The following is a 12403-nucleotide window of genomic DNA, read 5'->3' on the forward strand; positions in this document are numbered from 1 at the left end:
AATTGAGGAAATGTTAATTTAGTTAAAAATTATTATCGGTAACCATTAATCTCATTGAGTTTTTTTGGGGATTCGCAGCAAGTGTCTATTCCTCAAGCTCTGACTGAGTAAGTTTGGTGAAATATATCTTCTATCTGTTTTGAAGCTAATATATAGCTCGTCAAGCTGAGTATTGAAAATTTATTGATTTCGTTTGTTTTAGACATATGGTGGGACACGCAGTGACGAAGACCATCCGACTATCGGATAGGAAGACTTCACTCCAATTCCTTTTTGATGAGGGAATGCGCTCGTTCTTTAACGGAAGACCCAATTACGGTATTCGTTCAATTTGCGTTGCTTACATTTGGCCAAAAATCCGTAAATTGAGAAAATTTCGAATTATTAATAGCCGCCCTAATCTTCTCAGCCGGCTATTATAGCGCTCCTAATTTTTTTTACAATTCAAAGAATTTGAATTGTATTGGGGCGCTGTCTTTTTTACGACTCGAAGAGGAGTATTGGAGAAGTCCTTTTTACGACTCGAAGAGGAGTATTGGAGAAGTCCTTTTTACAATTAAAAGAATTTGAATTGTATTGGGGCGCTGTCTTTTTTTTAAGATCTGTTCACACATCTTCATGATTTTTGAAGTCAAATTGGAGTAGTGATTTTGGTCACGCCGAAAAAAGAAATGGAGCGAAAAAGCGAGTGGTTTTGCGGCGTGAATTTTCTTCGCTCTAATTTTAAAGTAGAGTGAGAAAACGGCATTTGAACAAAAATTCGGTTTCTCGGTAGTGGTTTTTTGTTCACATGCGGCAATTTCACTCTGATTTTTACCGTTTTTTTCGATTTTTCGAATCGGATTTTTTTCTAAATGGTTTTCCCAATCCATTTATAGTCCGTTCAAGTTCTAGTTTTCTGTTTAGTCAATGAAAATTCTTTTTGAATTGTGCGTCAGGACTTGTCCTGCTATGTTTTTTTTTAATCAATTTTATTGAAGTGATTTTTGAAGCGGGAAATGAAACGCGTGAAAAAATTTGGAGTGATTTTAGTGCTGAACAAAAGTGAAGAGCGGAGCGAAAAGAGAGTGGTTTTTGTTCATACCGCTGTTTTTGAGAGAGCGAGAAATTGATGTGTGAAAAAATTTTCTCTAAGCGAGCGAAATTTTTTGTTCACGTGCGGCATTTTAAAGCATTTTTTTTTATTTATTTTGGTTAAGAGGTTTGGTTATGGTTTTGTTTTAATCTTAGGCTGGTTTCGGAAGTGGTCTGAAGGTTTCTGGTAATTCATATGAATTTTTTGTCAATTCGGAGGTTTTTAATGTTTTTTGCTGATTTTCGGGCTAATTTTTGCGTTATTTGACGATAATTTTGTTTTACTGGCTCAAATGGGTATTGAAGAAACCCCTTCTACTTGAGCAATTTTATGATAACAATTGGTTACAGGTTTGTGGTTAAGAATCATTTTTTTTGTTGAGAAATGTGACAAAAAATGGCGAAAATTGAAACTATTTTTCTTACTTTTTTGCAGTTTTTCGTTTTTTTTTCTGTTTTTAGCTAAGTTTCTTTGCCTATTATGACTTGCCTATTGTTTTGCGATTATCTGGATACCCTATTGGTTGAAGGGAATTTTTCTTTGGATTTATATGTTTTTTGAAATATTAAAAAATTTAGTAATTTTTCCAGTTTTTCAGTGAAAGTGGTTTTAAAGATTTTTTTCATAATTTAGCTTAAAGTATTTTTTCAAAATTCACACAAGTGTTTTTTTAAGTACTAGTTCTTTTGATGAAGTTGTTTTGGTAGAGATATTTTTTTCGGGATCTCAATATATTTCAAAATTTGATCAGATATTTAATCATATTTTAACAGATTTGATTTTATTGTTTTTACTTTTTTATTTCATGACCTTGTTTCAAGATAATCATAAATAAGTGAAGACACGTTTTGTTTAATGAGTTGTTGGATGGCGTTTAAATGGATTTTCACTTCGAGTCGTTTCCGGAATTCTTCCGGCTATGTTTTTTTAATCAATTTTATTGGAGTGATTTTTGAAGCGGGAAATGAAACGCGTGAAAAAATTTGGAGTCATTTTGGTGCTGAACAAAAGTGAAGAGCAGAGCGAAAAGAGAGTGGTTTTTGTTCATACCGCTGTTTTTGAGAGAGCGAGAAATTGACGTGTGAAAAAATTTTCTCCAAGCGAGCGAAATTTTTTTGTTCACGTGCGGCATTTTAAAGCATTTTTTTTCTTTATTTTGGTTAAGAGGTTTGGTTATGGTTTTGTTTTAATCTTAGGCTGGTTTCGGAAGTGGTATGAAGGTTTCTGGTAATTCATATGAATTTTTTGTCAATTCGGAGGTTTTTAATGTATTTTGCTGATTTTCTGGCTAATTTTTGCGTTTTTTGACGATAATTTTGTTTTACTGGCTCAAATGGGTATTGAAGAAACCTTTTCTACTTGAGTAATTTTATGATAACAATTGGTTACAGGTTTGTGGTTAAGAATCATTTTTTTGTTGAGAAATATGACAAAAAATGGCGAAATTTGGAACTATTTTTCTTAATTTTTTGCAGTTTTTCGTTTTTTTTTCTGTTTTTAGCTAAGTTTCTTTGCCTATTATGACTTGCCTATTGTTTTGCGAGCATCTGGATACCCTATTGGTTGAAGGGAATTTTTCTTTGGATTTATGTGTTTTTTGAAATATTAAAAAGTTTAGTAATTTTTCCAGTTTTTCAGTGAAAGTGGTTTTTAAGAGCTTTTTTTTCATAATTTAGCCTAAAGTATTTTTTCAAAATTCACACAAGTGTTTTTTTAAGTACTAGTTCTTTTGATGAAGTTGTTTTGGTAGAGATATTTTTTTCGGAATCTCAATATATTTCAAAATTTGATCAGATATTTAATCATATTTTAACAGATTTGATTTTATTGTTTTTACTTTTTTATTTCATGACTTTGTTTCAAGATAATCATAAATAAGTGAAGGCACGTTTTGTTTGATGAGTTGTTGGATGGCGTTTAAATGGATTTTCACTTCGAGTCGTTTCCGGAATTCTTCAGGCTATGTATTTTTTTAATCAATTTTATTGGAGTGATTTTTGAAGCGGGAAATGAAACGCGTGAAAAAATTTGGAGTGATTTTGGTGCTGAACAAAAGTGAAGAGCGGAGCGAAAAGAGAGTGGTTTTTGTTCATACCGCTGTTTTTGAGAGAGCGAGAAATTGATGTGTGAAAAAATTTTCTCTAAGCGAGCGAAATTTTTTTGTTCACGTGCGGCATTTTAACGCATTTTTTTTATTTATTTTGGTTAAGAGGTTTGGTTATGGTTTTGTTTTAATCATAGGCTGGTTTCGGAAGTGGTCTAAAGGTTTCTGGTAATTCATATGAATTTTTTGTCAATTCGGAGGTTTTTTATGTATTTTGCTGATTTTCGGGCTAATTTTTGCGTTTTTTGACGATAATTTTGTTTTACTGGCTCAAATGGGTATTGAAGAAACCCCTTCTACTTGAGCAATTTTATGATAACAATTGGTTACAGGTTTGTGGTTAAGAATCATTTTTTTTTGTTGAGAAATATGACTAAAAATGGCGAAAGTTGGAACTATTTTTCTTAATTTTTTGCAGTTTTTTGTTTTTTTTTCTGTTTTTAGCTAAGTTTCTTTGCCTATTATGACTTGCCTATTGTTTTGCGAGCAGCTGGATACCCTGTTGGTTCACGGGAATTTTTCTTTGGGTTTATATGTTTTTGAAAAATTAAAAAAATTTAGTAATTTTTTCCAGTTTTTCATTTAAAGTTGTTCTTAAGAGCTTTTTTTTCATATTTTTAGCCTAAAGTATTTTTTCAAAATTCACACAAGTGTTTTTTTAAGTACTAGTTCTTTTGATGAAGTTGTTTTGGTAGAGATATTTTTTTCGGAATCTCAATATATTTCAAAATTTGATCAGATATTTAATCATATTTTAACAGATTTGATTTTATTGTTTTTACTTTTTTATTTCATGACTCTGTTTCAAGATAATCATAAATAAGTGAAGGCACGTTTTGTTTGATGAGTTGTTGGATGGCGTTTAAATGGATTTTCACTTCGAGTCGTTTCCGGAATTCTTCAGGCTATGTATTTTTTTAATCAATTTTATTGGAGTGATTTTTGAAGTGGGAAATGAAACGCGTGAAAAAATTTGGAGTGATTTTGGTGCTGAACAAAAGTGAAGAGCGGAGCGAAAAGAGAGTGGTTTTTGTTCATACCGCTGTTTTTGAGAGAGCGAGAAATTGATGTGTGAAAAAATTTTCTCTAAGCGAGCGAAATTTTTTTGTTCACGTGCGGCATTTTAACGCATTTTTTTTATTTATTTTGGTTAAGAGGTTTGGTTATGGTTTTGTTTTAATCTTAGGCTGGTTTCGGAAGTGGTCTAAAGGTTTCTGGTAATTCATATGAATTTTTTGTCAATTCGGAGGTTTTTTATGTATTTTGCTGATTTTCGTGCTAATTTTTGCGTTTTTTGACGATAATTTTGTTTTACTGGCTCAAATGGGTATTGAAGAAACCCCTTCTACTTAAGCAATTTTATGATAACAATTGGTTACAGGTTTGTGGTTAAGAATCATTTTTTTTGTTGAGAAATATGACTAAAAATGGTGAAAATTGGAACTATTTTTCTTAATTTTTTGCAGTTTTTCGTTTTTTTTCTGTTTTTAGCTAAGTTTCTTTGCCTATTATGACTTGCCTATTGTTTTGCGAGCAGCTGGATACCCTGTTGGTTCAAGGGAATTTTTCTTTGGGTTTATATGTTTTTGAAAAATTAAAAAATTTAGTAATTTTTTCCAGTTTTTCATTTAAAGTTGTTCTTAAGAGCTTTTTTTCATATTTTTAGCCTAAAGTATTTTTTCAAAATTCACACAAGTGTTTTTTTAAGTACTAGTTCTTTTGATGAAGTTGTTTTGGTAGAGATATTTTTTTTCGGGATCTCAATATATTTCAAAATTTGATCAGATATTTAATCATGTTTTAACAGATTTGATTTTATTGTTTTTACTTTTTTATTTCATGACTTTGTTTCAAGATAATCATAAATAAGTGAAGGCACGTTTTGTTTGATGAGTTGTTGGATGGCGTTTAAATGGATTTTCACTTCGTGTCGTTTCCGGAATTCTTCAGGCTATGTATTTTTTTAATCAATTTTATTGGAGTGATTTTTGAAGCGGGAAATGAAACGCGTGAAAAAATTTGGAGTGATTTTGGTGCTGAACAAAAGTGAAGAGCGGAGCGAAAAGAGAGTGGTTTTTGTTCATACCGCTGTTTTTGAGAGAGCGAGAAATTGATGTGTGAAAAAATTTTCTCTAAGCGAGCGAAATTTTTTTGTTCACGTGCGGCATTTTAACGCATTTTTTTATTTATTTTGGTTAAGAGGTTTGGTTATGGTTTTGTTTTAATCTTAGGCTGGTTTCGGAAGTGGTCTAAAGGTTTCTGGTAATTCATATGAATTTTTTGTCAATTCGGAGGTTTTTTATGTATTTTGCTGATTTTCGTGCTAATTTTTGCGTTTTTTGACGATAATTTTGTTTTACTGGCTCAAATGGGTATTGAAGAAACCCCTTCTACTTAAGCAATTTTATGATAACAATTGGTTACAGGTTTGTGGTTAAGAATCATTTTTTTTGTTGAGAAATATGACTAAAAATGGTGAAAATTGGAACTATTTTTCTTAATTTTTTGCAGTTTTTCGTTTTTTTTCTGTTTTTAGCTAAGTTTCTTTGCCTATTATGACTTGCCTATTGTTTTGCGAGCAGCTGGATACCCTGTTGGTTCAAGGGAATTTTTCTTTGGGTTTATATGTTTTTGAAAAATTAAAAAATTTAGTAATTTTTTCCAGTTTTTCATTTAAAGTTGTTCTTAAGAGCTTTTTTTCATATTTTTAGCCTAAAGTATTTTTTCAAAATTCACACAAGTGTTTTTTTAAGTACTAGTTCTTTTGATGAAGTTGTTTTGGTAGAGATATTTTTTTTCGGGATCTCAATATATTTCAAAATTTGATCAGATATTTAATCATGTTTTAACAGATTTGATTTTATTGTTTTTACTTTTTTATTTCATGACTTTGTTTCAAGATAATCATAAATAAGTGAAGGCACGTTTTGTTTGATGAGTTGTTGGATGGCGTTTAAATGGATTTTCACTTCGTGTCGTTTCCGGAATTCTTCAGGCTATGTATTTTTTTAATCAATTTTATTGGAGTGATTTTTGAAGCGGGAAATGAAACGCGTGAAAAAATTTGGAGTGATTTTGGTGCTGAACAAAAGTGAAGAGCGGAGCGAAAAGAGAGTGGTTTTTGTTCATACCGCTGTTTTTGAGAGAGCGAGAAATTGATGTGTGAAAAAATTTTCTCTAAGCGAGCGAAATTTTTTGTTCACGTGCGGCATTTTAAAGCATTTTTTTTTCATTTATTTTGGTTAAGAGGTTTGGTTATGGTTTTGTTTTAATCTTAGGCTGGTTTCGGAAGTGGTCTGAAGGTTACTGGTAATTCATATGAATTTTTTGTCAATTCGGAGGTTTTTAATGTTCTTTGCTGATTTTCGGGCTAATTTTTGCGTTATTTGACGATAATTTTGTTTTACTGGCTCAAATGGGTATTGAAGAAACCCCTTCTACTTAAGCAATTTTATGATAACAATTGGTTACAGGTTTGTGGTTAAGAATCATTTTTTTTGTTGAGAAATATGACTAAAAATGGTGAAAATTGGAACTATTTTTCTTAATTTTTTGCAGTTTTTCGTTTTTTTTTTCTGTTTTTAGCTAAGTTTCTTTGCCTATTATGACTTGCCTATTGTTTTGCGAGCAGCTGGATACCCTGTTGGTTCAAGGGAATTTTTCTTTGGGTTTATACGTTTTTGAAATATTAAAAAATTTAGTAATTTTTTCCAGTTTTTCATTTAAAGTTGTTCTTAAGAGCTTTTTTTTCATATTTTTAGCCTAAAATATTTTTTTCAAAATTCACGTAAGTAGTGTTTGTCAGTATTAGTTGTTTTGATGACGTTATTTTGGCAGAGATTGTTTTTTCGGGATCTCAATTTATAACAAAATTTGATCAGATTTTTTATCATTTTTTAACAGATTTGATTTTATTGTTTTTACTTTTGGTTTCATGACTTTGTTTCAAGATAATCATAAATTAGTGAAGGCACGTTTTGTTTGATGAGTAGCTCGATGGCGTTTAAATAGATTTTCACTTCGAGTCGTTTCCGGAATTCTTCCGGCTATGTTTTGTTTTTAAGATCTTTTCAAACATTTTCATGATTTTTGAAGTCAAATTGGATAAGTGATTTTGGTCACGGCGAAACAGGAAATGGAGCGAAAAAACGAGTGGTTTCTCGGCGTGAATTTTTTCGCTCTAATTTTAAAGTAGAGTGAGAAAACGGTGTTTGAACAAAAATTCGGTTTCTCGGTAGTGGTTTTTTGTTCACATGCGGCAATTTCACTCTGATTTTTACTGTTTTTTCGATTTTTCGAATCGGATTTTTTTCTAAATGGTTTTCCCAATCCTTTCACAGCCATTCTAGGCATAGTGTTTTGTTTGAATTAAATTTTCATTTCTCGCTAGTGGTTTTTTGTGTTAACATGCTGCCTTTTGACATTGATTTTCTGTTTTTTTTTCTTATTTTTATCATATTTTATAAAACATTATTTTCTCAATTAATTCATAGTCCATTCTAGTTCGTTTTTTTCTGTTTAGTCAATTGTTTATTCAATGAAAATTCTTTGAATTGTACGTCAGGACTTGTCCTGCTATGTTTTTTTACTTCGTCGAACTTTTTTTCGCTTTACCTTTTTGCCGCTTTTTCAGCATTTTGCGTGAAATCTTTTTGACTTCTTTAGGCTAGTTTCTCTCTTCTCTCATTCTGCTAAGAGGGAATTTGAAGATCAGGTGCTCAGCAAAGCAATTCAAAATGAACAGAGTCAGAATATAAAATTGAACTCAGAAATAGAAACGGGATAAAGCCATAAAGCCCAATTTTAGATGCCCGCTATTTGAACGTCGTTCCTATAAGTCTTAGTTACCATCTCTTATGCTTATTGGTATTGATAGTAGTCCCTGTAGCCTCTCTCTAAGAAACAGAAGTATGTTCAACTACGAAATGCCATGAAAATAAATCGGACTTAAAAAATGTTTTTGTACAAAAATCGTTTTTTTTTTTCGATATCTTCTATTCTTTCAATCACAATCATGCTTATTGGAATCAACGGCGGCTATTTTCCGGCAATCTGCCGGGTATGTTTCAACTCAAGTATGTGGAACTTATTCGAAATTCGACCAAAATTTGTTTTAAATCTTTTTGACAATCTCTCTTGGTACCTAGTTAACTACCCTCCCCCCCCCCTCAAATTTTTTCTGTGCCAAATCTAAACTTCTTCTATACCAAGTGCAATTTCTTCTATCTGGCGTTGCATTTTGTTTTTGGGTCCTTTATATTTGTAGGTTTTTCCTCCAGCGATCACTTTACGTATTTTTGTCTCCTGTGTTTTTGTCTCCTGTTCAGACAGGTTTTTAAGTTTTATGGTCATCACAAAGCCTTGTGTGTATGATTATCAAGCTCTATGCGTCTACCATTTGAAAGCTGTTTTGAGAATTGATATGGAATATTTTTGAGAGAATAACTTAATATCAGCCATTAACGACATCCTAGGCTTATTTGCTTCGTCCAATGAGAATAAATTTTTTGCTGATTTTTGACAAATGATTTTTGAAAGCCGCTCTCTATCGTTGTTCGAACTAATAAAAGTATTAAATTTTTTGAACTGGTGATCGAATTTGGTGTAAAGCGTAGTAAAAGGATGAAAAGATAGCTTTTTACTTGATGTGATAATTTCTGATTTTTGATGGTTTTTATCATTTATGGATTTGTAATTAATTGCTCTCAAACGAAGTTAGTAGCAATTATATCAATCCTGTCGTCTTATTTATGCAATCTTTCGCTTGACTGATTTTTGTCTCGCCCATTTGACTTTTGTCATCAAAAACGGGATAAATGAGTAGCGCCCGGAGGGAACTAAGGGCTCTTAGAGCCTTACACCTAGCCAGTCTCAATGCGATTAACCAACTGTTTTGAGCAGAATTTCTTGGTCTGAAATTTGGTTCATAGTCTTTAAAATTCACCCCACTCCTCAATTACCCTCCCCCACTCACTCACCCTCAACACACCCCCAGTCCACCCTCCTATACCTGGCGGTTTGGACCCACCTCTCGTCCCAACCCTATACTATCTCTGAAACTCAGCTGGGTACTACGGAAGCCAACCGCTCTCTAGTCATTTGAGAGCAATTAGACCGACGTTAGTCGGCTATGCTTATCTTATCGCAGTTTTTGAATAAATCCTTCTGATTTATTTCGTGGTTTATTGAAAAAATCCTTCAAGTGTATCCAATATTTTTCTCGCTTTTAGAGAATGAAATGTAAACTAAAAACTGAATTTTATTTCAATAAAAATTAAATTCATCTTTCATTTCTTTCGGAACCAATGATTTAATTTGTCTGAATTTTTTGTCATTACACAGTTCCGTATCAAAAATATTTGCTGCCAGTGGTGTTGCATTGCTCTCAAGCAAAGTTTGTAGCAGTTTTATTTCTCCTCCGATTTTTCGTCTGACCCATTTGACTTTTCGTGCTCAAAAGCGGGATATCCAGGTAGCGCCCAGTGGGCATTAAGTGCTCTTAGAACCTTTCAGCTCACTAGTCTCCAATTATGCGATTCACAGAAACTGTTTTGGAGACTTATACTTAGTGTTTGAATGTTCTTAGATGTTGACCCCCTTTCCCCCCACAACAATCCCCTCCCCCCCCCCGCTGCTCTCACCTCACGCCCCTTCAATTAATCTAAAGCTAGCTAGTGACGAAGCCAACTTTTCGCCGGTCGTTTAAGAGCAATTCGCCCGACGTTAGTCGGTTATGCTTATTTGCTCTGACCGATTTGTCTTCTCGATTAATTTTTTAGTGTGTGACGTCTAGATTTGTACTTAATCTAAATTGCTGTCATTCAGACTTTTGAATTCAGAATCCTAAAATCCTTTGGTGGCAGTTTACTACTAATCGTCATTCTAGAAGTGCGTCAAAAATTGGTTTCCTTTTTTGCCTTTAGATCTCATTAGGGGGTCTATAATGAGATCTAATAACATCATTAAATTATTAGTGGAATTAGATCCCCAGTCTGAATTATATTGCCCCACCAATAGTTTCAGAACAATTCAATTCTGCGTAATTCTTTTGCTGTCAGATTTGGGCACGTGGGACTTTTGATAGGTGCCCCGTATGCCCTTGTGCCCTACAATCAACAGGATGGGGATGAGTTGGATCTCAGCAAAAGCATCGAGGACATCAACTGCAGGTCATTCCTTCTGAGACGCACCAAGTGTAAGTCAACATATGATTTCTAACGACGTACCTCAGTAAAGTTTTAGCTGTTTGAGTGCATTCGTGATAGAGGAAGTTGAAAATCAGCTCTGTTTCCAGGCAAGCCGGCGTCATCTCTGAGCAGTACTGCCCCCCTGTGGATAGCAGACGATCCACTGATCAAGATTAGTTGCTCATTGGTCAATGCCAGCAGCGCCCTTAAAAAGAAGGGCGCCAAATTTATCATAGGTAATTTTTTTAATGAAGTAAAGAGAAAAGAATTTAGCTCAAACGTTACTTCGTCATCAAAGAATGGGAAAACGACAGAGAATTAGAATAGACTTGTACTGTGTTTCACACTCTTTTTCCTCCTCACAGCCAGCTTTTATTTTTGAATTTTGCTAAAATTTGTTTGCCTTTTTATCATCAACTAATTCAGCAGTTTAAGTAGGAAGAAATTGATGACTTCAATAATGCGAGTCAACTTTGTCAATAATGAGAGTTTTATGTATTATGAGGGCAAAGGTAGTTTCAAATGTTGAATAACAAATTCTCTAAAATGTTGAAATTCCGGAGATTTGACTATTTTGTACTCTCTTAGTTCCTTACCAGTGTGATCTGAAGCTTAGCTTTTTGAAATCGTAAATATCATTTTTCAGACCAGAAGTTTATCCGCAACAATTTTTGCTTTCAGCTTGTTCCCGTGATTTGATATCGTTGGACCAAATAGCCGGCAGTTCTTCAAGCTCTCGTTCCACAACTAACAGACTGGCCAGCTGGGATCTTGATCAAGTAGTGGACCATAGTATTAACTCAGAAGAAGGTACGCATGTATACGGGTTTTTCTAAATTACGGAAGTTTAGATGACACTTGCGTTTTATTCGTATCTCCATTGAGATTCTGTGTGCAGATTTACGTCTCCAAGTTTTTGATCTGTTGACCGAATTGAACGAGCTTAGAAGCTGATCCAGTCTAATGCACACAAATTAAGATTATTGCAGTTTATTAATGCTCCTCGAATGTAGAGCACTTATCGTGGCTATATTTGGTATCTGATATTTGGTATTTGTGGTTTTCTGGCTCGTAAACTGAGCACAATGCTTGACATTATTTTTTAGGTGTGATCAAACTTCTGGTCTACTTCAAGCCATGCAACATTCACACAAAACTTCTTCCAAATGCATTGCAAGACGGAGTTCTATCCCACACAAATATTAGATCAGTCATCATTAAAGCGGAGAAGGAAGATACTTCCAAAACTCTCCTCGATCAGTTTCGTTCATATCTGCCTGAAGATGAAGACCGATTTGAGGAAACTTCGCCATATCAGAAGTTGTGGGACATTCAATCTGATCAGAACAGGCTCAGAGTTCTCAACCGACCGCTTCCATTTTGAACCTCTCGTTCCGTTTTATCAAATTGTGTCTGTGGTGCTCCTTTCGTTGCAGAAATTATATGCTCAACAAATTCTATCAGTAAATACTATCAACTTCTCATTCTCATTAGATGATAGCTCCTTTCTTGTTTTCTGCTAAACTGTATGATGCTAGTTTAATACTTCCTGTTGAACTTCTTATAACCCAAATTGAAATTTGAAAACCAGTGTTTTCAAGCATCGTTACAAGCGAAGTTAGTGGTAACGGATCAGATTTTATTAATAGCCGCGTCCTCAATTCTAGGCGGCTATTAATAATTTGAATTGTATTGGGGCGCTGTCTTTCTTTTAAGATCTGTTCACACATTTTCATAATTTTTGGAGTCAAATTGGAGTAGTGATTTTGGTCACGCCGAAACAGGAAGTGGAGCGAAAAAGCGAGTGGTTTTGCAGCGTGAAATTTTTTTCGCTCTAAGTTTAAAGTAGAGTGAGAAAACGGTGTTTGCACAAAAATTCGCTTTATCGCTAGTGGTTTTTTTTGTTCACATGCGGCATTTTGACATTGATTTTTCGTTTTTTTCCTTATTTTTGATCAGATTTTTTTAAAATGGTTTTCTCAATTTACTCATAGTCCATTCTAGGTCTAGTTTTTCTGTTTAGTCAATGAAAATTCT

At 33.5% G+C, this 12403-nt stretch overlaps 2 protein-coding genes across 2 annotated transcripts in view; one reads left to right on the forward strand and one right to left on the reverse strand.

Moving 5' to 3' along the window:
- The window catches only part of LOC142336372 (uncharacterized), a 91450-nt gene extending 79494 nt beyond the window's left edge, over positions 1-11956 (forward strand). Inside the window, exons 9-13 of the mRNA XM_075385153.1 lie at positions 203-318; positions 10264-10374; positions 10474-10602; positions 11048-11176; positions 11473-11956. Of these exons, the coding sequence (XP_075241268.1) occupies positions 203-318; positions 10264-10374; positions 10474-10602; positions 11048-11176; positions 11473-11750 (763 nt within the window). The 3' untranslated portion in view covers positions 11751-11956. The remainder of the gene's footprint in view (positions 1-202; positions 319-10263; positions 10375-10473; positions 10603-11047; positions 11177-11472) is intronic.
- The window catches only part of LOC142336375 (translationally-controlled tumor protein homolog), a 318382-nt gene that overhangs the window by 273585 nt on the left and 32394 nt on the right, over positions 1-12403 (reverse strand). The window lies entirely within an intron of this gene.

Source organism: Convolutriloba macropyga, chromosome 3, assembly GCF_964194025.1.
Source record: "Convolutriloba macropyga chromosome 3, txConMacr16.3, whole genome shotgun sequence".
NCBI lineage: Eukaryota > Metazoa > Xenacoelomorpha > Acoela > Convolutidae > Convolutriloba > Convolutriloba macropyga.